Raw genomic sequence first — 23211 nt, 5'->3', positions numbered from 1 at the left:
GAAGTGGCGAGCTACGTCGCCGAGCTAAGGCGACTTGCAGGACAATGAGTTTGATGGCTACCTAGAGCAAATGCTCAGAGACTTTTTTGTACTGGGCATTGGCCACGAGACCATCCGACGAAAACTTTTGACTGTAGTGACACCGACCCTGAGTAAGGCCATTACAATAGCACAAGCGTTTATGTCCACCAGTGATAACACCAGAACACAAGCGCGAGCAATGTTCATAAATTAACTGGAACTGTGTTTGCGAGCAGAAATGTACAGGGCCGAAACCACGAGTCTGCAACTGCCGGCAGGCCTCAGGTGACCCAGATGACTCAGAGTCCGCAACAAAGGATGAATGCAAGGCAATTCACAACTTGTTGGCGTTGTGGAGGCTTCCATTCAGCCTATTCATGCCGCTTCAAAGGGTATGTTTGCAAGAGCTGTGGAACAATGGGGCACCTCCAACGAGCTTGCAGACAAGCAGCAAGCTCTGCAAAACCTGCTCACCACCACGTGGCAGAGGAAGATCGGTCCAAGGTGGATCAAAGCAATTTCGAGCCTCAGAAAGAGGAGGCAGATGCTGAAGTACACGGGGTGCACACATTTTCAACGAAATGTCCACCTATAATGCTAAATGTAAAATTGAATGGCTTACCCGTAGCCATGGAACTGGACACTGGCGCCTGCCAATCCATCATGAGTAAAAAGATGTTTGAGAGACTGTGATGCAACAAGGCACTCAGACCAGCCCTGAGCCCCATCCACACAAAACTGAGAACATACACCAAAGAGCATATCACTGTCCTGGGCAGCGCCGTGGTCAAGGTCACCTACGAGGGCACGGTGCACGAACTGCCACTCTGGATTGTCCCGGGCGATGGCCGCACACTGCTTGGAAGGAGCTGGCTGGGCAAAATCCGCTGGAACTGGGATGATATCCGAGCGCTATCACATGTCGATGAGGCCTCATGTACCCAGGTTCTTAACAAATTTCCTTTCCTTTTTGAGCCTGGCATTGGAAACTTTTCCGGGGTGAAGGTGTGGATCCACTTGGTTCCAGAGACACGACCCATTCACCACAAGGCGCGAGCGGTACCTCACATGATGAGGGAGAGAGTGGAAATCGAGCTGGACAGGCTGCAATGCGAGGGCATCATCTCCCCAGTGGAATTCAGCGAGTGGGCCAGCCCGATTGTTCCAGTACTCAAAAATGATGGCACGGTCAGGATTTGCGGCGATTATAAAGTAACTATTAATCGTTTCTCGCGACAGGACCAATACCTGCTACCTGAGGCAGACGACCTATTTGCGACGCTGGCAGGAGGCAAGATATTCACCAAGCTTGACCTGACTTCGGCCTACATGACGCAGGAGCTGGGGGAGTCTTCGAAGGGCCTCACCTGCATCAACACGCACAAGGCACTGTTCATCTACAACAGATGCCTGTTTGGAATTCGGTCGGCTGCAGCGATCTTCCAGAGAAACATGGAGAACCTACTCAAGTCAGTACCACGCACGGTGGTTTTTCAGGATGACATATTGGTCACAGTTCGGGACACCATCGAGCACAAAACCTGGAGGAGGTCCTCCAGTGAATGGATCGCGTAGGGCTGTGGCTGAAGAGGTTGAAATGCATCTTTATGGCAACAGAAATTGAGTTTTTGGGGAGAAAGATAGCGGCGGATGGCATTCGGCCCACAGACGCCAAGACAGAGGCTATCAGGAACGCGCCCAGGCCACAGAACGTCACGGAGCTGCGGTCGTTCCTGGGACTCCTCAACCATTTTGGTAACTCCCTACTGGGGTTAACACCCTCTTAGAGTCCCTACATGTGTTATTGCGTAAAGGTGAGAACTGGGTATGGAGAAAAAAACCAAGTAATTACTTTAAGAAAGCCAGAAACATTTTATGCTCCAACAAGCTGCTTGCATTTTATAACCCATGTAAAAGACTTGTGCTTGCATGTGATGCGTCGTCGTACGGAGTCGGGTGTGTATTACAACAAGCTAATGTTGCGGGGAAGTTGCAACCTGTCGCCTATGCCTCCAGGAACTTGTCTGAGGCCGAGACGGCCTACAGCATGATTGAGAAAGAGACATTAGCGTGTATGTTCGGGATAAAGAAAATGCATCAGTACCTGTTTGTCCTCAAATTTGAGCTGGAAACCGATCACAACTATACCCGGGTGTGTGCTGTGGAGATCCGAAATGAACATCTCCCAGCCCTTTTTGGGTAGCACTACCGCGGTTACCCGACAACAGGCTGAAATCAAGGGGATAAATACTAATGCCTCAGCCCACATACAAAGGTGGGCACTCGCGCTATCGACGTATAACTATACCATCTGCCACAGGCCAGGCACCAAGAACTGTGTGGATGCTCTCAGTCGGCTACCATTGCCCACCATGGGGGTGGAAATGGCGGAGCCTGCAAACTTGTTGATGGTGGCGCAGTCCGCAGACTTGTTGATGGTCATGGAAGTGTTTGAAAATGATAAATCACCAATCACGGCCCGCCAGATTAGGACTTGAACCAGCCAAGATCCTCTGCTGTCCCTAGTTTTAAAAAAACTGTGTACTGCATAGGAGCTGGGCCAGCATCCCCGTTGAAATGCAAGAGCTAATCAAGCCATTCCAACGGCGAAAGGACGAGCTGTCCATTCAGCCAGACTGCCTGTTGTGGGGTAACCGCAGTAGTGCTACCCAAAAAGGCTGGGAGATGTTCATCTCTGATCACCACAGCACACACCTGGGTATAGTAATGATGAAAGCAATAGCCAGATCCCACGTGTGGTGGCCCGGTATCGACTCTGACTTAGAGTCCTGTGTATGGCAATGCAGCGTATGTGCTCAGTTGAGCAATGCACCCAGAGAGGCATCACTAAGTTTGTGATCCTGGCCCTCCAGACCATGGTCAAGGATCCATGTCGACTATGCAGGCCCGTTTCTCGGTAAAATGTTCCTGGTGGTGGTGGATGCTTTTTCAAAATGGATTGAATGTGAAATAATGTCGGGAAGCACCGCCACCGCCACCATTGAAAGCCTGAGGACCATGTTTGCCATCCACAGCCTGCCTGACATACTGGTCAGTGACAACGGGCCATGTTTCACCAGTGCCGAATTTAAAGAATTCATGACCCGCATTGGGATCAAACATATCACCTCGGACCCGTTTAAACCAGCCTCCAATGGGCAGGCAGAGCGGGCAGTACAAACAATCAAACAGAGCCTTAAACGAGTCACAGAAGGCTCACTCCAAACCCGCCTGTCCCGAGTACTGCTCAGCTACCGCATGAGACCCCACTCGCTCACAGGGGTGCCCTCGGCTGAGCTACTAATGAAAAGGACACTTAAAACCAGACTCTCGCTGATTCACCCCAACCTGCATGATCAGGTCGAGAACAGGCGGCAGCAACAAAATGTAAATGATAGTTGTGCCACTGTGTCACAGGAAATTGATCTGAATGACCCTGTAGATGTGCTAAGCTATGGACATGGTTCCAAGTCGATCACAGGCACGGTGATAGCTGAAGAAGGGAATAGGGTGTTTGTCGTCAAACTAGACAATGGACAAATTTGCAGAAAGCACTTGGACCAAACGAGGCTGCGGTTCACACACTGCCCTGAACAACCCACAGCAGACACCACCTTTTTCGAGCCCACAACACACACCCAAAGGATCAACGACACCACCCCGGACCAGGAAATTGAACCCATCATGCCCAACAGCCCAGCAAGGCCAGGCTCACCCAGCAGCCCTGCAGGGCCGACAACACGCCAGCCCAGCGAGGGTACAGCCAACACATCAGAACAGACATTTGTTCACCAGGGAAAGAAAGGCTCCCGACCGCCTCACCTTGTAAACAGTTTTCACTTTGACTTTGGGGGGGAGTGATGTTGTGTATCTGTAAAGCATTCACTCCCATGTTCCGCCACCAGGGAGTGCATCCTCTGAAGTCCCAAGGGATCCCAGCATCCCTTGGGAGCACTGTATATAAGCCGGCTCCTAAGGCCTGTTCCTCACTCTGGAGTGTCTTAATAAAGACTGAGGTCACTGTTAGTTTAACCTCCCTGTGTGCAGTCTCATCTGTGTCAGGAACACTACAGTCTGGATCGGCACGGTCTCTCTGGGAGTGCAACATCGTCTGCAGACTGGCAATGATGGGCTCCATGGTGTGCGCAGAGCTCTCTGCAATGCAGGAGACGGAATCCTCCACGCTCCATACCACTACCGAGAGGCTCTCGGGCAACCTTGCCATTGCAGCTATGATGTCCGAGTTCATGTCCATCACCCTTTGTGTAAATACCACCCCATTGAGATCCTCACCTGAGTCCTGTAGTGCAGAAATTGCGCGCCAACTCGCCCTCTGGGGAGATGGCTCCCAAGGTTCCCTTTCTTCCTGGTCTTGCTGCAGCCCGCTAGACCCCGATACATCACTCAGTGCAGACCCCTCTACTAACCTGACCTCTAACGATCGCGCAGTGCCAGTATCTGAGATGGTGCCAGCGGGTGAGAGAAGCAATGACGCAGTGCTCGGCTCCTCCCTCTCCTTCCTCTCCCTCCAGAATCTCTTGTGGGGGTGGGGGCTGACGGCAACGGCTCAGGTGCAGGCTCCACATCTGCTTGCTGGTTATCTGAAAGCATAAATGGCACAAGACTCACATTAAGGTGAGGGCAGCGGGGCAGGAATGGAGCAAGGAAGGCAGACAGCATCAGGAGCTGGAAAGTGATGTGGGGGGGGAAGTGGGATGAGAAAAGGAGATGGGATAAAGATACCGTTGTTGCCCCCAGCGGGGTCGACGTCTTCGCCGGTCACGGTGCCCACCACCTGTGGGCCAGTGAGCCACAGCAATCACTCCTCAAGCTCACTCAGCGACTGCTGTTCAGGTTCCCCATCTCCAGTCCATAGCTGTACCCTTATATGTGCCATCTTGGCCTTCTAAAGAAAGGAACTCATGTAAGTAAGAGTCCAGCTATGCATGTGAACATAAGAACTTAAGAAATGGGAGCAGGAGTAGGCCATTTGGCCCCTCGAGCCTGCTCCGCCATTCAATGAGATCATGGTTGATCTTTTACCCAAACTCCACTTGCCTGCTCTATCCCCGTATCCCTTAATTCCCTTAATATACAAAAATCTATCGATCTTTGTCTTGAAAGTACTCAACGACTGAGATTCCACAGCCCTCTGAGATAGAGAATTCCAAAGATTCACCACCCTCTGAGTGAAGAAATGTCTCCTCATCTCAGTCCTAAATGGCTGACCCTTTATCCTGAGACTGTGACCCCTGGTTTTTGACTCCCCGGCCAGGGGAAACATCCTTCCTGCATCTACCTTGTTAAGCCCTGTAAGAATTTTGTATGTTTCGATGAGATCACCTCATTCTTCTAAACTCTAGAGAACATAGGCATAGTCTATTCAATCTCTCTTCATAGGACAATACCCCCATCCCCAGGATCAGTCTGGTGAACCTTCGTTGCATTCCCTCAAAAGCAAGTATATCCTTCCTTAAGTAAGACCAAACTGTACACAATACTGCAGGTGTGGTCTCACCAGGGCCCTATATAATTGCAGTAGGATGTCTTTACTCTTGTACTCAAATCCTGTGCAAGATATGCTGCCGTGGTTGGATAGCTGTGAATGTAGGCGAGGAGTGAGATGAGAATGTGAGTGTGAGTATCTGCAGATGCTTGGTGATTGAGTGGTGTGGAAGTAGTGATTTGCACAGTGTGCACTGACAGAGGTTGAGAGGCTGGTATGGAGGTGGTGTGGAAGCTTGTACTCACCTTCACTAGCCAACAGAGGTCCTTAATTTTTTTCCTGCACTGGATGAGGTTTCTCTGCACCACTGAGCTGGCCGACACCTCCTGGGCCACCTCTTGCCACATGACCCTGAAAACCTACGGAGCTGGCCTCCTTTCTGATGAAGGGAACAGCGACTCCCTCCTTGTCTCCAGTGCCCCCACCGTTGTCTCCAGTGCCACAACATTAAACCGTGTGGCCCTCTCCCTTGAAGGGGGATTCGTAGCAGCTATTTTAGAATGCTCCTGAGATGCACAAATCACTGACTCAACTGCAGTAATGCTGAAAATGAGCAGCAGCAAGTTCAAATGACCTCCCCATTAAGAGCAAAATTGACCTGGAGCGAAGGATTGAAGGCTGATTGTTGAATGGAACTCAGATGAAGGGTCTCTCTGCACAGATGCTGCCTGACCCGCTGAGATTTCCAGCATTTTCTGTTTTTATTTCAGATTCCAGCATCCGCAGTATTTTGCTTTTGGAACTCATCTGAAATTGGGTAACTGTCTGTGAATAGCGTCCCTGCAGCGCCCAGCTGAGGCCATTAGCGCCTCATTTGCCGTGCCCCTTCACTGCTGGAATGAAAGCGGCGAATCTCTCATAATTTGGCAAGGCATCTACCGGGTGCTAAATTTTCTAAAAGTGAAAAGTTACTGTCCCAAAAGGGGCAGTACTGAATTTCACCCCTATGTACTGGTGGGTACAGCTTTTCCAGAGCTTACACAACTTTGTCCTTTAGAGTGGCGTGGTTGGGTTGATTATCTTCCTTCCGCAGCATGGTGGCGTTAGCTATTGGAGCATTGAGTTGATGAGCCAATTCGGTGGCGGGATTATCTATTCCACTTGAATTATCTGCTTCAGATGAAGTCACTTTATGCACGAATGACTGTATCTGAGCTGGTTGGGTTAACTCACATTTTCCTAATCTCAGACAATTTGTACAATTAATAACAATTTTGATAAATTAACAATAACTTACACTTGTATAGCACCTTTAAGGTAGCAAAACGTCACAAGGTGCTTCACAGAAACATTATCAAACAAAATTTGACACCAAGCCACACAAGGAGATATTAGGACAGAGGACTGAAAACTTGGGAGCTGAAATTGCCCTCTGCCCAAAACAGGGCGCACTCACCGTTTTTTTTTTCTTGGGGCAGAGTTACAAACGAAATTGTGCACTTTGTTTGTTTTGCCATTGGTGCAGAGTCGGCCGACAATTAAAATAATGGCGGCCACAGCAGTGCGCCCTCCCCTTTAAGGGAGGACGCGTCGCCCAGTCGCAAGAAGTTTCCCGCTGGGGAAAGCTGTCGGGGGCACCGACTGATGGGGCAATTTCCCACGCGGGGTGGAAAGAGGGTCGCCGCCGGTCGGTAACGGATTGGCGCATGCCCGACGGGGTGAGAAGATGGCCGGGGCGGTCCTGTAAACCACTCCAAAAATAAAGGAGGGCAGTTTAGAAAATGTTAGCCCCTCCGTGCCGACCGAGCGGTGATTGCTTTCTGCACTGTTGCCGCCTCTTAAAAAAACAGCGCAATTTCGACCCCTTGGTCAAAGAGGTAGGTTTTAAGGAGCATCTTAAAGGAGGAGTGAGAGCTAGGGAGTTGGAGAGGGTTAGGGAGGGAATTCCAGAGCATAGGACCTAGGCAGCTGAATTAGTGAAGTAATTAAAATTGGGGATATGCAAAAGGCTAGAATTGGAGGAGCGCAGATATCTTGGAGGGTTGCAGGGATGAAGGAAATTATAGAGATGGAGATGGATGAGTACAGGGAGGGATTTGAAAACAAGGATGAGAATTTTATAATTGAGGCTTTGCTGGATCAGAACCTTAAATTTAGTTAAGGGGGAGCACAGGGTTGATGGATGAACGGGACTTGGTGAAACTTAGGATATGGGCAGCAGAATTTTGAATAAACTCAACTTTATATAGGGTGGAAGATGGAAGACCGGCCAGGAGAGCATTGGAATAGTCAAGTCTAGAGGCAACAAAGGCATGTATGAGGGTTTCAACAGCGCATAAGCTGAGGCAGGGGCGGAGTTGGGTGATGTTCAGGGGTGGAAGTAGATGATCTTGGTAATGGAGCGGATATATAGTCAGAAGCTTAGCTTGGGGTCAAATACGACACCAAGCTTGCGAATGGTCTGGTTCAGCCTCAGATAGTTGCCAGGGAGAGGGATGGAATCGGTGGTAAGGGAGAGGAGTTTGTGACGTGGACCGAAGACAATGGCTTTGGTCTTTCCAATATTTAGTTGGAGGAAATTTCTGCACATCCAATATTAGATGTTGGACAAGCAGTGTGCAAATCAGAGACAGTTCAGTAGTCCAGAGAGTTGGTGGTGGAGAGGTAGAGCTGGGTGGCATCAGCGTATATGTGGAACCTGATGTTGTGGTTTCGGATGGTGTCGCTGAGGGGCAGCATGTCGATGTAAAATAGGGCGGGGCCACGGATAGATTCTTGGGGCACTCAGGTGGTCATGTTTAAGGAGCGGCAAAGAAGCCATTGCAGGTGTATCTCTGGCTACAACGAGATAGATGAGAATGAAATCAGACAAGGGCAGTCTCATCCAGCTAGAAGACAGAGGAGAGGGTTGGAGGAGGATGGTATGGTCTACATGTCAACGGCTGCAGACAGATCGAGAAGGGTGAGGAGGGATAGCTTACCATGGTGACAATCACATAGGATGTCATTTGTCACCTTGATGAGTGATGTTTCAGTATGGTGGCAGGTTGAAGACCTGATCGGAGGTATTCAAGCATGGTTAGAAACATAGAAACATAAAAAAATAGGTACAGGAGTAGACCATTCGGCCCTTCGAGCCTGCACCACCATTCAATAAGATCATGGTTGATCATTCCCTCAGTACCCCTTTCCTGCTTTCTCTCCATACCCCTTGATCCCTTTAGCCGTAAGCGCCATATCTACCTCCCTCTTGAATATATCCAATGAACTGGCATCAACAACTCTCAACGGTAGGGAATTCCAAAGGTTAACAACTCTCTGAGTGAAGAAGTTTCTCCTCATCTCAGTCCTAAATGGCCTACCCCTTATCCTAAGAGTATGTCCCCTGGTTCTGGACTTCCCCAACATCGGGAACATTCTTCCCGCATCTAACCTGTCCAGTCCCGTCAGAATCTTATACATTTCTATGAGATCCCCTCTCATCCTTCTAAACTCCACTGTATAAAGGCCCAGTTGATCCAGTCTCTCCTCATATGTCAGTCCCGCCATCCCGGGTATCAGTCTGGTGAATCTTCGCTGCACTCCCTCAATAGCAAGAATGTCCTTCCTCAGATTAGGAGACCAAAACTGAACACATTATTCCAGGTGAGGCCTCACCAAGGCCCTGTACAACTGCAGTAAGACCTCCCTGCTCCTATACTCGAATCCCCTAGCTATGAAGGCCAACATACCATTTGCCTTCTTCACCGCCTGCTGTACCTGCATGCCAACTTTCAATGACTGATGAACCATGACACCCAGGTCTCGTTGCACCTCCCCCTTTCCTAATCTGCCGCCATTCAGATAATATTCTGCCTTCGTGTTTTTGCTCCCAAGGTGGATAACCTCACATTTATCCACATTATACTGCATCTGCCATGCATTTGCCCACTCACCTAACATGTCCAAGCCACCCTGTAGCCTTTTAGCGTCCTCCTCGCAGCTTACATCGCCACCCAGTTTAGTGTCATCTGCAAACTTGGAGATATTACACTCAATTCCTTCATCTAAATCATCAATGTATATTGTAAAGAGCTGGGGTCCCAGCACTGAGCCCTGCGGCACCCCACTAGTCACTGCCTGCCACTCTGAAAAGGACCCGTTTATCCCGGCTCTCTGCTTCCTGTCTGCCAACCAGTTTTCTATCTACGTCAGCACATTACCCCCAATACCATGTGCTTTTATTTTGCACACCAATCTCTTGTGTGGGACCTTATCAAAAGCCTTTTGAAAGTCCAAATACACCACATCCACTGGTTCTCCCTTGTCCACTCTACTGGTTACATCCTCAAAAAATTCCAGAAGGTTTGTCAAGTATGATTTCCCTTTCATAAATCCATGCTGACTTGGACCGATCTTGTCACTGCTTTCCAAATGTGCTGCTATTTTATCTTTAATAATTGATTCCAATATTTTCCCCACTACTGATGTCAGGCTAACCGGTCTATAATTATCCGTTTTCTCTCTCCCTCCTTTTTTAAACAGTGGTGTTATATTAGCTACTCTCCAGTCCATAGGAACTGATCCCGAGTCGATAGACTGTTGGAAAATGATCACCAATGCATCCACTATTTCTATGGCCACTTCTTTAAGTACTCTGGGATGCAGACTATCAGGCCCTGTGGATTTACCGGGCTTCATTCCCATCAATTTCCCTAACACAATTGCCTGCCTAATAAGGCTATCCTTCAGTTCCTCCTCCTCACGAGACCCTCGGTCCCCTAGTATTTCCGGAAGGTTATTTGTGTCTTCCTTCATGAAAACAGAACCGAAGTATTTATTTAACTGGCCCGCCATTTCTTTATTCCCCATTATAAATTCACCTGAATCTGACTGCAAGGGACCTACATTTGTTTTCACTAATCTTTTTCTCTTCACATATCTATAGAAGCTTTTGCAGTCATTTTTTATGTTCCCAGCAAGCTTCCTCTCATAATCTATTTTCCCCCTCCTAATTAAACACTTTGTCCTCCTCTGCTGCATTACAAAATTCTCCCAATCCTCAGCTTTGCTGCTTTTTCTGCCAATTTATATGCCTTTTCCTTGGATTTAACAATATCCTTAATTTCCAATGTTAGCCACGGTTGAGCCACCTTCCCCGTTTTATTTTTACTCCAGACAGGGATGTACAATCTTTGAAGTTCCTCCATGTGATCTTTAAATGTTTGCCATTGTCTATCCACCGTCAACCCTTTAAGTATCATTCGCCAGTTTATTCTAGCTAATTCACGTCTCATACCATCGAAGTTACCTTTCCCCAAGTTCAGGACCCTAGACTCTGAATTAACTGTGTCACTCTCCATCTTAATAAAGAATTCTGCCATATTATGGTCACTTTTCCCCAAGAGGCCTCGCACAACAAGATTGTTAATTAGTCCTTTCTCATTACACATCACCCAGTCTAGGATGGCCAACCTTCTAGTTGGTTCCTCGACATATTGGTCTAGAAAACCATCCCTAATATACTCCAGGAAATCCTCCTCCACTGCATTGCTACCAGTTTGGTTAGCCCAGTCAATATGTGGATTGCAGTCGCCCATGATAGCTGCTGCAGGAAAGGTGGGTATTGATTTGGGAGATCACAACACATTCAAGGACATTAGAGAGGAAAGGGAGGTTGGAGATGGGGCAGCATGAACAGAGCAATCACAGGGGGATTTTTGAGGAGAGGGGTAATGATGACAGATTTGAAGGGGAGGGGACTGTTAACATGGGAGCCAGGAAGGGAGTTTGGGTGGTCAGCACTTTGGTGGGAATAGTGTTGAGGGAGCAGGTGGTGAGTCTCATGGACAAGATGAGCTCGGAGAATGTATGAGGGGAGGTAGGAGAGAAATTAGAGAAAGATGTGCGTGCATTCATGACTAGTGCAGGGAGGTGGCGGGGGTGGGGGGGGGGTGGGTGGAAACACAGGAAGTTTGGCCTAATGAGGTAGAGAGAGGAGTGACAGAGACAGTTGAATGGATGTTCTTGATCTCAGTGACAAAGAAGTCCATGAGCTCCTTGCACATGTAGAGGTGAGCATGGAAATGACCTGTTAATTCCATTTGCATCTCCTCTAGACTCATCTTTTGTTTCTATACTTGCCCCATTACCCTTCCATTTTGCCTTGCACCATCATGGTTTTGTGATTTAATCTTCGGAGTGACTGTTTGTCCTAACTCACTTCTGCGCATATGTCCCCCCCACCCCCCACTCCCCTTCCCAAGCACAATTTCCACTAACCATTTTCTGCGCATGTGTCCTGCCTCTGCTTTTCTCCCCCGGTTCCGCCCCCCCCCCCACACCCGGAACCAGAACCGCCCCGAGCACCACGTTGCCTCCACTGTGTAGACTGAGCCTCTGATCATCCGCAGCGCGATCCGCCGAGCCTCCGATCCATCAAATGGTCCTGAGCAGCCCCGAGCTTCTGAACGCATCTCTGACGGTGTCGAGAGGGGTGGCGGGAAGAGAAGCGGTGGGCAGCAGGGAGAGAAGGTGGGGAGGGAGGGAGGGAGAGAGAGAGAGAGAGAGAGAGAGAGAGAGAGAGAGAGAGAAAGCCGGGGTGGGGGGGCGGTGGAAAAGAGAGCCTGGGGGAAGGAGGGGGTTGAGAGAGTCTGGGTGGGGTGGGGTGAGGGAGGTGGTGTGGATGGAGAGCCTTGGGGAGAAGGGGAAGAGAGAGAGAGCCTGGGGTGGGGGTGGACAGAGAGCCTGGGGTGGTGGTGGGGGGAGTGGAGAGAGAGCCTGGAGTGGGGGTGGAGAAAAAAGCCTGGGGTGGGGAGAGAGGTGGAGAGAGAGAGAATAGAGTGGAGGGGTGAGAGAGAGCCTGGGGGTGTGTGGAGAGAGGGTCGGGGGGAGGGGGGCGAAGAGAAAGTCTGGGGTGGGCGGGAGGAAAGAAGCTGGGGGGAAGAGAGAGAGCCTGGGATGGGGGTGGGGGGGTCGGGTGGAAGAGATCCGGGGCGGGGGGGGAGGTGAGAGAGAGAGAGCTTCGGGAGAGGGGAGAGTGAGAGCCTGGGATGGGGTGGGGCCGGGGGGGGGGGAGAAGAGACAGACACAGGTGGGAGGGGATTACAGGAGACAAAGGGAACTCAGGGAAGTCGGATCACGTGGAAGGCCGAGTAAACACAGGCAAGAAACAAAAAGAGCCACACTACATCATAATTCTAAAAGGACAAAGAGTGTTTTAAAAAAAAAAAACAAGCCTGAAGGATTTGTGTCTTAATGCAAGGAGTATCTGCAATAAGCTGGATGAATTAACTGTGCAAATAGATGTTAACAGATATGATGTGATTGGGATTACAGAGACGTGGCTCCAGGATGACCAGAGCTGGGAACTCAACATCCAAGGGTATTCAACATTCAGGAAGGATAGAATAAAAGGAAAAGGAGGTGGGGTAGCATTGCTGGTTAAAGAGGAGATTAATGCAATAGTTAGGAAGGACATTAGCTTGGATGATGTGGAATCTATATGGGTAGAGCTGCAGAACACCAAAGGGCAAAAAACGTTAGTGGGAGTTGTGTACATACCTCCAAACAGTAGTAGTGATGTTGGGGAGGGCATCAAACAGGAAATTAGGGGTGCATGCAATTAAGGTGCAGCAGTTATCATGGGTGACTTTAATATGCATATAGATTGGGCTAACCAAACTGGAAGCAATACGGTGGAGGAGGATTTCCTGGAGTGCATAAGGGATGGTTTTCTAGACCAATTTGTCGAGGAACCAACTAGGGGGGAGGCCATCTTAGACTGGGTATTGTGTAATGAGAGAGGATTAATTAGCAATCTCGTTGTGCGAGGCCCCTTCGGGAAGAGTGACCATAATATGGTGGAATTCTACATTAGGATGGAGAATGAAACAGTTAATTCAGCGACCATGGTCCAGAACTTAAAGAAGGGTAACTTTGAAGGTATGAGGCGTGAATTGGCTAGGATAGATTGGCAAATGATACTTAAGGGGTTGACAGTGGATGGGCAATGGCAGACATTTAGAGACAGCATGGATGAACTACAACAATTGTACATCCCTGTCTGGCGTAAAAATAAAAAAGGGAAGGTGGCTCAACCGTGGCTATCAAGGGAAATCAGGGATAGTATTAAAGCCAAAGAAGTGGCATACAAATTGGCCAGAAATAGTAGTGAAGCCGGGGACTGGGAGAAATTTAGAACTCAGCAGAGGAGGACAAAGGGTTTGATTAGGGCAGGGAAAATAGAGTACGAGAGGAAGCTTGCAGAGAACATTAAGACGGACTGCAAAAGCTTCTATTGATATGTAAAGAGAAAAAGGTTAGTAAAGACAAACGTAGGTTCTCTGCAGTCAGAATCAGGGGAAGTCATAACGGGGAACATAGAAATGGCAGACCAATTGAACAAGTACTTTGGTTCGGTATTCACTAAGGAGGACACAAACAATCTTCCGGATAGAAAAGGGGTCAGAGGGTCTAGTAAGAAGGAGGAACTGAGGGAAATCCTTATTAGTTGGGAAATTGTGTTGGGGATATTGATGGGATTGAAGGCTGATAAATCCCCAGGGCCTGATGGACTGCATCTCAGAGTACTTAAGAAAGTGGCCTTGGAAATAGCGGATGCATTGACAGTCATTTTCCAACATTCTATAGATTCTGGATCAGTTCCTATAGAGTGGAGGGTAGCCAATGTAACCCCACTTTTTAAAAAAGGAGGGAGAGAGAAAATAGGGAATTATAGACCGGTCAGCCTGACATCGGTAGTGGGTAAAATGATGGAATCAATTATTAAGTATGTCATAGCAGCGCATTTGGAAAGAGGTGATATGATAGGTCCAAGTCAGCATGGATTTGTGAAAGGGAAATCATGCTTGACAAATCTTCTGGAATTTTTTGAGGATGTTTCCAGTATAGTGGACAAGGGAGAACCAGTTGATGTGGTGTATTTGGACTTTCAGAAGGCTTTCGACAAGGTCCCACACAAGAGATTAATGTGCAAAGTTAAAGCACATGGGATTGGGGGTAGTGTGCTGACGTGGATTAAGAACTGGTTGTCAGACAGGAAGCAAAGAGTAGGAGTAAATGGTTACTTTTCAGAATGGCAGGCAGTGACTAGTGGGGTACCGCAAGGTTCTGTGCTGGGGCCCCAGCTGTTTACATTGTACATTAATGATTTAGACGAGGGGATTAAATGTAGTATCTCCAAATTTGCAGATGACACTAAGTTGGGTGGCAGTGTGAGCTGCGAGGAGGATGCTATGAGTCTGCAGAGTGACTTGGATAGGTTAGGTGAGTGGGTAAAATACATGGCAGATGAAGTATAATGTGGATAAATGTGAGGTTATCCACTTTGGTGGTAAAAACAGAGAGACAGACTATTATCTGAATGGTGACAGATTAGGAAAAGGGGAGGTGCAACGAGACCTGGGTGCCATGGTACATCAGTCATTGAAGGTTGGCATGCAGGTACAGCAGGCGGTTAAGAAAGCAAATGGCATGTTGGTCTTCATAGCAAGGGGATTTCAGTACAGGGGCAGGGAGGTGTTACTATAGTTGTACAGGGCCTTGGTGAGGCCACACCTGGAGTATTGTGTACAGTTTTGGTCTCCTAACTTGAGGAAGGACATTCTTGCTATTGAGGGAGTGCAGCGAAGGTTCACCAGACTGATTCCCGGGATGGTGGGACTGACATATCAAGAAAGACTGGATCAACTGGGCTTGTATTCACTGGAGTTCAGAAGAATGAGAGGGGATCTCATAGAAACATTTAAAATTCTGACGGATTTAGACAGGTTAGATGCAGGACGAATGTTCCCAGTGTTGGGGAAGTCCAGAACCAGGGGTCACAGTCTTAAGGATAAAGGGTAAGCCATTTAGGACTGAGATGAGGAGAAACTTCTTCACCCAGAGAGTGGAATTCTCTACCACAGAAAGTTGTTGAGGCCAGTTCACTAAATATATTCAAAAAGGAGTTAGATGTCGTCCTTACTACTAGGGAGATCAAGGGGTATGGCGAGAAAGCAGGAATGGGGTACTGAAGTTGCATGTTCAGCAATGAACTCATTGAATGGCGATGCAGACTCGAAGGGCTGAATGGCCTACTCCTGCACCTAGTTTCTATGTTTCTATGTTCTTCCAACCCCCTGGTGCGTGCAAGCTCGGTGCGTGTGTTCCAAGGGACATTGTTGGGATGGATGAAATCGAGAAGTCACGACACTGTCACTATTCACTTCATATCCAATAAACCTGTTAACAATCCACACACACTGCCTCATCTATGGCGGGGGGTAAGGGACTTCGGCTGCGGGAGTCAGCACTTGCGCTGATGTAAGGGACCTCAGCTGAGGAAGGAATGCACTTGCGCTGGGGTGAGGGACTTCGGCTAGAACTTGGTGGCTTTTGGGGCGATCTATCCTCTATGGCTTCTGAAGTCAAAATGGATCGAATTACAAATTGGAAAGTCATCAGAACTTGGGCTGGGCGGTTCCAGTTACACATTCCAGAGGAACTTCAGCGTGTGGCTTATCCTCCAAGGAGACTGTTATGTCTTGAACAAAGAGTCAGACTAGATACTGCAAGCTCAAAGTAAGGTGTAGCCGTAGTCCTTTATGACAGATCCCAGAGTGCTTCTCCAGCCTGTGAGGCCTCCTTATATACAGGTACTCCCAAGGGATCCCTTGGGACTCCAGGGGATAAGCCCTTAGGTGGTTAGACATGGTATTTACAGGTTTGCACACATAACATTCCCCTCCCCGCCAAAGTCAGTAGTGTAACTATTTACAATGTGAGTCGATCTGGGGCCTTCCTTTCCCTGGTTGATCGTCTTGGTGCAAATGCTGGTTTTGGTGAGTCGTTTGTTGGGCCCTCACTGGGCTGCTGCACAGCTGGCCTTGCTGAGCTGCTGGGGGTGGTGAGTCCTGCTGGGCTGCTGCAAGTGATGGGTTCTGCTTCGTGGTCAACCGCTGGGTCGGTTGCCACTTGTGTGTGTGTTGGGGGGTCAAAAAAGGTAGAGTCTATTGTGGGTTGTTCTGGATAGTCCGTAAATCTGAGTTTGGTTTGGTCCAAGTGTTTTCTGCAGGTGAGTCCATTTGAGAGTTTGACCACAAACACCCTACTCCCCTCTTTGGCCAAAACAGTGCTAGGAAGCCACTTGGGACCTTGTCCATAGTTCAACACAAATACAGGATCATTTATATTAATTTCACGTGACACATTTGCGCGATCATGATATGTATTCTGTTGAAGCCGCCTGCTCTCTATCTGTTCATGTAGATCAGGGTGTACTAACTAGAGCCCTGTCTTAAGTGCCCTTTTCTGGAGCAGTTCAGCAGGAGGGAACCCAGTGAGCGAGTGGGGTCTTGTGCGGTAACTAAGTAGGACTCGGGATAAGCGAGTCTGCAGTGAGCCTTCAATTACCCTTTTCAAGCTCTGCTTGATTGTTTGAACTGCTCGTTCTGCCTGACCGTTGGACGCTGGTTTAAACGGGGCAGATGTGACATGTTTGATCCCATTGCGGGTCATCAACTCCTTGAACTCGGCACTGGTAAAACATGGCCCGTTGTCAGTTACAAAGACATCAGCCAGGCCGCGTTTGGCAAACATGGCCCGTAGGCTTTCAATAGTGGCAGCGGATGTGCTTGCCGAAATTATCACACATTCAATCCATTTGGAATACGCATCTACAACCAGTAAGAACATTTTTCCGAAGAATGGCCTGCATCGTCGACATGGACCCTGGACCACGGTTTGGAAGGCCAGGACCATAATAGTGGCGCCTCCCTGGGTGCATTGCTTAACTGTGAACATGTATTACATTTGTGCACGCAGGACTCGAGTCTGCATCCATACCGGGCCACCACACGTGGGATCTGGCTTATCGCTTTCATCATTACGATGCCTGGGTGGGTGCTGTGGAGATCACTGATGAAAGTGTCCCTGCCCTTTTTTGGCACCACTACCCGATTATCCCATAGAAAGCAGTCTGCCTCGATAGACATTTCACCTTTGCACCGCTGGTACTGCTTTATTTCCTCCTGCATCTCTAACGGGACACTAGACCAACTCCCGTGGAGCACACATACTAAGGACAGTAAGGGGTCCTGGCTTGTCCAGGTTCTAATCTGTCAGGTGGTAACAGGTGATTGTTCACGCTTGAATGCTTCCATTACCATGACTAAATCTGCGGGCTGTGCCATCTTCACCCCTGTGGTGGGCAATGGCAGCCTACTGAGAGCATCGGCACAGTTTTCTGTGCCTGGCCTGTGGCGGAAGGCATAGTTGTATGCGGACAACGTGAGCGCCCATCTCTGGATGCGGGCCGATGCATTCGTATTTATCCCCTTGCTTTCAGAAAAGAGGGATATAAATGGCTTGTGGTCGGTTTCCAATTCAAATTTGAGCCCAAACACACATTAATGCATTTTCTTTACCCCGTAAACACACGCTAACGCTTCTTTTTCGGTCATACTGTAGGCCCTCTCGGCCTTAGATAGACTTCTGGATGCATAAGCAACCAGTTACAATTTCCCAAATTCATTGGCTTGTTGCAATACACACCCGACACCGTACGACGACGCATCACATGGTAGTACCAAACGTTTACATGGATCGTACAACACAAGCAATTTGTTTGAACATAACAGCTTTCCAGCTTTCTCAAAGACATTTTCTTGGCTTTTACCCCATACCCATTAATCTCCTTTACGCAATAAAGAGTGCAGGGGTTCTAACAATGTGCTAAAACCCGATAAGTTACCAAAATAGTTCAGGAGTCCTAGAAACGACCGCAGCTCCGTCATGGTCTGTGGTCTTGGTGCATTCTTGATTGCCTCCGTCTTCGACTCAGTGATGCCATCCGCCGCGATTCTTCTCAGGAACTCCACTTCAGACGCCAGGAAAATGCACTTCGAGCGTTTTAGCCTGAGCCCCAAACGATTAAGCCGACTAAGAGCCTCCTCCAGGTTCTGCAGGTGCTCGACTGTGTCCCGACCTGTAACCAAGCTGTCATCCTGGAAGACCACGGTGCGCGGGACCGACTTTAGCAAGCTTTCCATATTCCTCTGGAATATCACCGCGGCCGATCGAATCCCAAACTGGCATCTGTTGTAAATGAAGAGACCTTTTGCGTGTTGATGCAGGTGTGACATTTCGATGATTCCTCCAGCTCCTGCATCATGTAGGCCAAGGTCAAGTCCAGCTTCGTGAATGTTTTCCCTCCCTCCAACGTTGCAAAGAGGTCGTCTGCCTTCGGTAGCGGGTATTGATCCTGCAGTGAGAAACAATTGATAGTTACTTTATAATCACCACATTTCTGATGGTGCCGTCTCCCTTGAGGACTGGAATAATTTGTCTGGCCCACTCATTGAATTCAATCGGCGAAATGATGCCTTTTCGTTGCAGCCTATCCAGTTCGATCGCCACCCTCTCTCTCATCATGTAAGGTACCGCTCTCGCCTTGTGATGGATAGGTCGCGCCCCTGGAATCAAATGGATCTGCACTTTTGCTCCTTGGAACTTCCCGATGCCTGGTTCGAACAGTGAGGGGAACTTGTTTAGGACCTGGGCACATGAGGTGTTGTCGACGGACGAAAGCGCTAGGATGTCATCCCAGTTCCAGCATATCTTTCCCAGCCAGCTCCTGCCGAACAGCGTGGAGCCATTCCCGGAACCACCCAAAATGGTAACTCTTGCACCGCTCCATCGTAGGAGACCTTTACGGTAGCACTGCCGATTACGGGAATCAGTTCCTTTGTGTACGTTCTCAGTTTAGTACGAATGGGAGTCAGGACTGGCCTTGAGGCCTTGCTGCAACACAATTTATCGAAAGTCTTTTTGCTCATTGTGGATTGGCTTGCGCCCGTGTCCAGCTCCATGGACACCCGGGAGTCCATTTAATTCAACCTTCAGTATTATCAGGGGACACTTTGTGGTAAATGTATGCACCCCATATACCTCTGCCTCCTCGGTCTGACCCACTGGTTTGTCGTTATATACCGTGGTTCTGTTCTCCTCTGCACCATGGTGGTTTGCAGGGTTTGCAGCTCGCCTGCACATACGTTGAAGGTGTCCCATTGTTCCACAGCCCTTGCAAACATATCCTTTGAAACAGCATGAATGGAAACGATGATCACCCCCGCAGCGCCAACAAGGTGTTAATGACCTTGTATTCACCATCTTTGATGGTGGACTCTGAGTCATCTGTGGACGTGCAGCTGCAGGCGTGTAAGTCCTGCCCTGTACATTTCGATTTGAAAACAAAATTTCTCGTGTGCTGAGAAATTTGTTTGGTATTGTCATGGTGGCGAGAAACGCGTGGGCTATCGCTATGGCTTTACCCAAGGCTGTTATCTCTACAGTCAAAAGTTTGCAAAGCATTACTTCATGGCCAATGCCAACTACAAAGAAATCCCTGAGCATGTGTTCCAAGTGTCCCTTAAATTCGCAATATCCTGCAAAGGCGCCTTAGCTTGGCAATGTAGCTCGCCACTTCCTGGCCTTCAGAACTCTTGTACGTGTAGAACTGATACCTTGCTTTCCTTTGGGTTTAGATGCTCCCGAACCAGTGCACAACTCATCGTATGACTTGTCTGTGGGTTTCGCTGGAGCGAGAAGATTTTTCATGATGCCATACGTTAGTGTCCCGCAAATGGTGAGGAGGATCGCTCTTCGTTTGGCAGCGTTCGCTTCTCCATCCAGCTCGTGGCCATGAAGTATTGGTCAAGTCGCTCCACGAAGGTTTCCCAATCATCTCCCTCCAAAAATTTCTCAAGGATGCCCACGGTTCTCTGCATTGTTGCAGTGGGGTTCATCATTTGTGTCTTGTTGCCAGCTGTTACGTCTTGAATAAAGAGTTAGATTAGATACTGCAAGCTCAAAGTAAGGTGTGACCGTAGTCCTTTATTACAGATCTCAGAGTGCCTCTCCAGCCTGTGAGGCCTCCTTATATACAGGTGCTCCCAAGGGATTGTGGGATCCCTTGGGACTCCAGGGGATAAGCCCTCAGGTGGTTAGACATGGTAGTTACAGGTTTACATATATAAGAGACCAATCAGCAATAGGTCATGTAATAATGGAGAACCAATCAGAGAAACAGCTGCCATTCAGTTAGTACAAATAAACACATCCTTTAATCCTTGATGTGTGCAAGGTGACCTCTGGCGTTTGTGATCTGACAAAGAATTGGAAAGATTGGCTACAAAAAAATTTAAACGCATCCTTTAATCCTTCCTGCCTTCCAACCTAACACAGATCTCCCCTTTTGTTCTTACCTTGCTTCCCCCCTTTACCCTCCTTTGTACTTGCTTAAAACTTGTAACATCTCTTAACTTTTTCCAGTTCTGATGAAAGGTTACTGACCTGAAACCATAACTTTGTTTCTCTCGCTACATATGCTACCTGACCTGAGTATTTCCAGCATTTTCTCTTTTTATTTCAGATTTCCAGCATCCACAGTATTTTGCTTTCATGTTAAAATTATTTTAGACTGTTTAAAAAGACAATCTTGGAAAAATTACGCGAAATATTAGGCTCCTGCTCTGCAGTTTTCCATTTTTTAAATTATTCTCAATTGACTAATATCTGATTATATAAGCTCAGGTCAAAATGAGTGGACTGTTGTAGGAGAGCTGAAACGAGTTGTTTGCTGACCATAACACATTGCAACAATTTGTTCAATTAGTGAATGAACAGAATCTTCAGTGAAGTCTTTAATAATCAGTTGGCAGCTCCTGCTTTGGTGTTGGTATTTGACTTTTTATCTGGCAGTGAACATCCTGCTTGGAAATTGTTTTTTCCCCAAAGGAGCTGATGCAGTATCCATTAACTGCTGCTAGATGTCTTTGTGTGCAGTACAGTATGAAATAAGTAGTAATGCTGAATAACAGAAATGCAATCCTCCACCAGTTTTCTTTTATTCATTATTGTAACTTGTTCAGAATTTTAGCAAATGAGAATTAATCTTGAGGGTGAAGTGAGCATCCTTTTATCAAGTGCTGTAAAGTAATTGCTTTTAGCAGCCGAACTCAATTACAAACTCGTGTTTTGTAAAGTTGCAATTGTGTATGTTTTCTGATAAATCTTTGATTAGTCTCGCCTAGCTTATATAAAATCTTTGCTTATTTTACAGGTGCGCCATCGCTGGTGTGAGTTGGTCATTAAACATAAGCACACAGTGGCATACAGGGACTTGATACATTTTCTGGAGCAGGATCAGGTACCCTGTTTAAATGTATCTTCAAATAAGAAATCATATCAAAATAAACCATACAGAAGAAAAATATCTTGCTGAATTGTAATCTAGGCTGACACTCCAGTGCAGTGCTGGTTGCTAATGTCACACTCGCAGTCACCAGCTCAGATACTGACACTGCATACATTAGAGGATAGCTTAGATGTGGGATCTGCATGTGGTGAGACACTGGGCATGAGTGGCCTGCAGCCAGGGCAGGGGGCAAGGTAGCGCAGGTGCCAGCTCCCCAGAGGGTGATGTTGCACATGAGTTCTGGTGCAGAGGACTCGAATGAGCGTTTTGATGGGGCAGGCAACAGAAGAAGGCCGGTGGGTATGCACAATGAAATGATTGGTGCATTGGCAGGATGGAGTAGTCTAGCACCAACTTGGCACGGGACTCTGCTCAGAGCTTGTAGCCCATCCTGTCCAGCATGGAAGTGATGGCCAACTCCAGCAGCACACTTGCAGACCCAACCAGGATGCAGCGTCTGATGGCTGATCCATTGCAGCATAAGCAGAAACCATCCAATGCCTGGTTACTGCAGTGGAAGCTCAGACATCTGTCATGCAAGCTCAGCTTGCTGACACGCAGGTTCACACTCCTGCCATCATGGATGTGCTTACCAGTGTTCAAAGAGATTTGCAGGGTGTCACAGCAGTCCAGAAATCTGTCCTCTATCAGATTACTAGGATTGCTGAAGTGCTGCCCCGGGAGAATGGCAGTGGCTTTGTGGAACACAGATTTGCTGTTCTCTCTCAGCATGACAGCATTCGTACCCCAATCCCTGCCTCTGAGCCAGTGCCCTTGCCTTTGCCTGTCCGCAAGCCAGTTCAGAATGCTGCCGCCCATGTTGAGATGGTGCAATCTGAAGCCAGGCCTTTTAGTCCCAGAGCTGCTCATGGTCATCCTCCAAGACCATCTGCAGTCTTGCCCGCTGAAAGTCACCAGCCTTCCACTTGCCATGCTGCAGACACTGGGGTAGCATTGCGTAGGAACACCAGGACAGGCAACGGCACACAGAAGACAAGCACTAAGGGAATGAGCAAGGGTGATTGGTTTACTTTTGTATGCATGATTTAATTTATAAATTTGGTTTGGAATGTTTATTTTGTGTTGGCTTTCATTTTTGAATTTTGGCCAAGCAGACACTGTAATGGTCAGTGACAGAGTGAACGTAAGGTAAGGGACTGTTGATGATTATGGAATTGGGGTTGCGTTTACTGGTATCACAGCCGGATTAGTCGGTCACAGACAGCCTGCTCAGAAAGGTGCTGCCTTAGTTGCCTCCTCCCTTCCTGCTCCACCTCTTCCTCCACCTCCACCTCTTCCTCCACCTCCACCTCTTCCTCCTGCTCCTCAGCTGGTAGCCGTAAGGCTGTTGGCAAGGACTGTGCCCTCATGATGGTGAGATTGTGCAGCATGCAGCAGACCACCATGAATCTCAACACCCGCTCTGCCGAGTACCCCCCAACCCGCCCCTCTAACCAGCATTCCTCCACCCAATCGTCACATCTGTTTCCTCTTGCTTTTTCTCCAC

General features: G+C 48.3%; 1 protein-coding gene across 1 annotated transcript in view; it reads left to right on the top strand.

The window, feature by feature from the left end:
* aopep (aminopeptidase O (putative)) overlaps nucleotides 1-23211 on the top strand; it is a 473316-nt gene that overhangs the window by 413239 nt on the left and 36866 nt on the right. The window contains exon 15 of the mRNA XM_070882030.1: nucleotides 21570-21656. Coding sequence (XP_070738131.1) covers nucleotides 21570-21656 — 87 coding nt within the window. The remainder of the gene's footprint in view (nucleotides 1-21569; nucleotides 21657-23211) is intronic.

This window comes from Pristiophorus japonicus, chromosome 1 (genome assembly GCF_044704955.1).
Source record: "Pristiophorus japonicus isolate sPriJap1 chromosome 1, sPriJap1.hap1, whole genome shotgun sequence".
NCBI lineage: Eukaryota > Metazoa > Chordata > Chondrichthyes > Pristiophoridae > Pristiophorus > Pristiophorus japonicus.
This window is presented reverse-complemented; position numbering and strand designations above follow the sequence as displayed.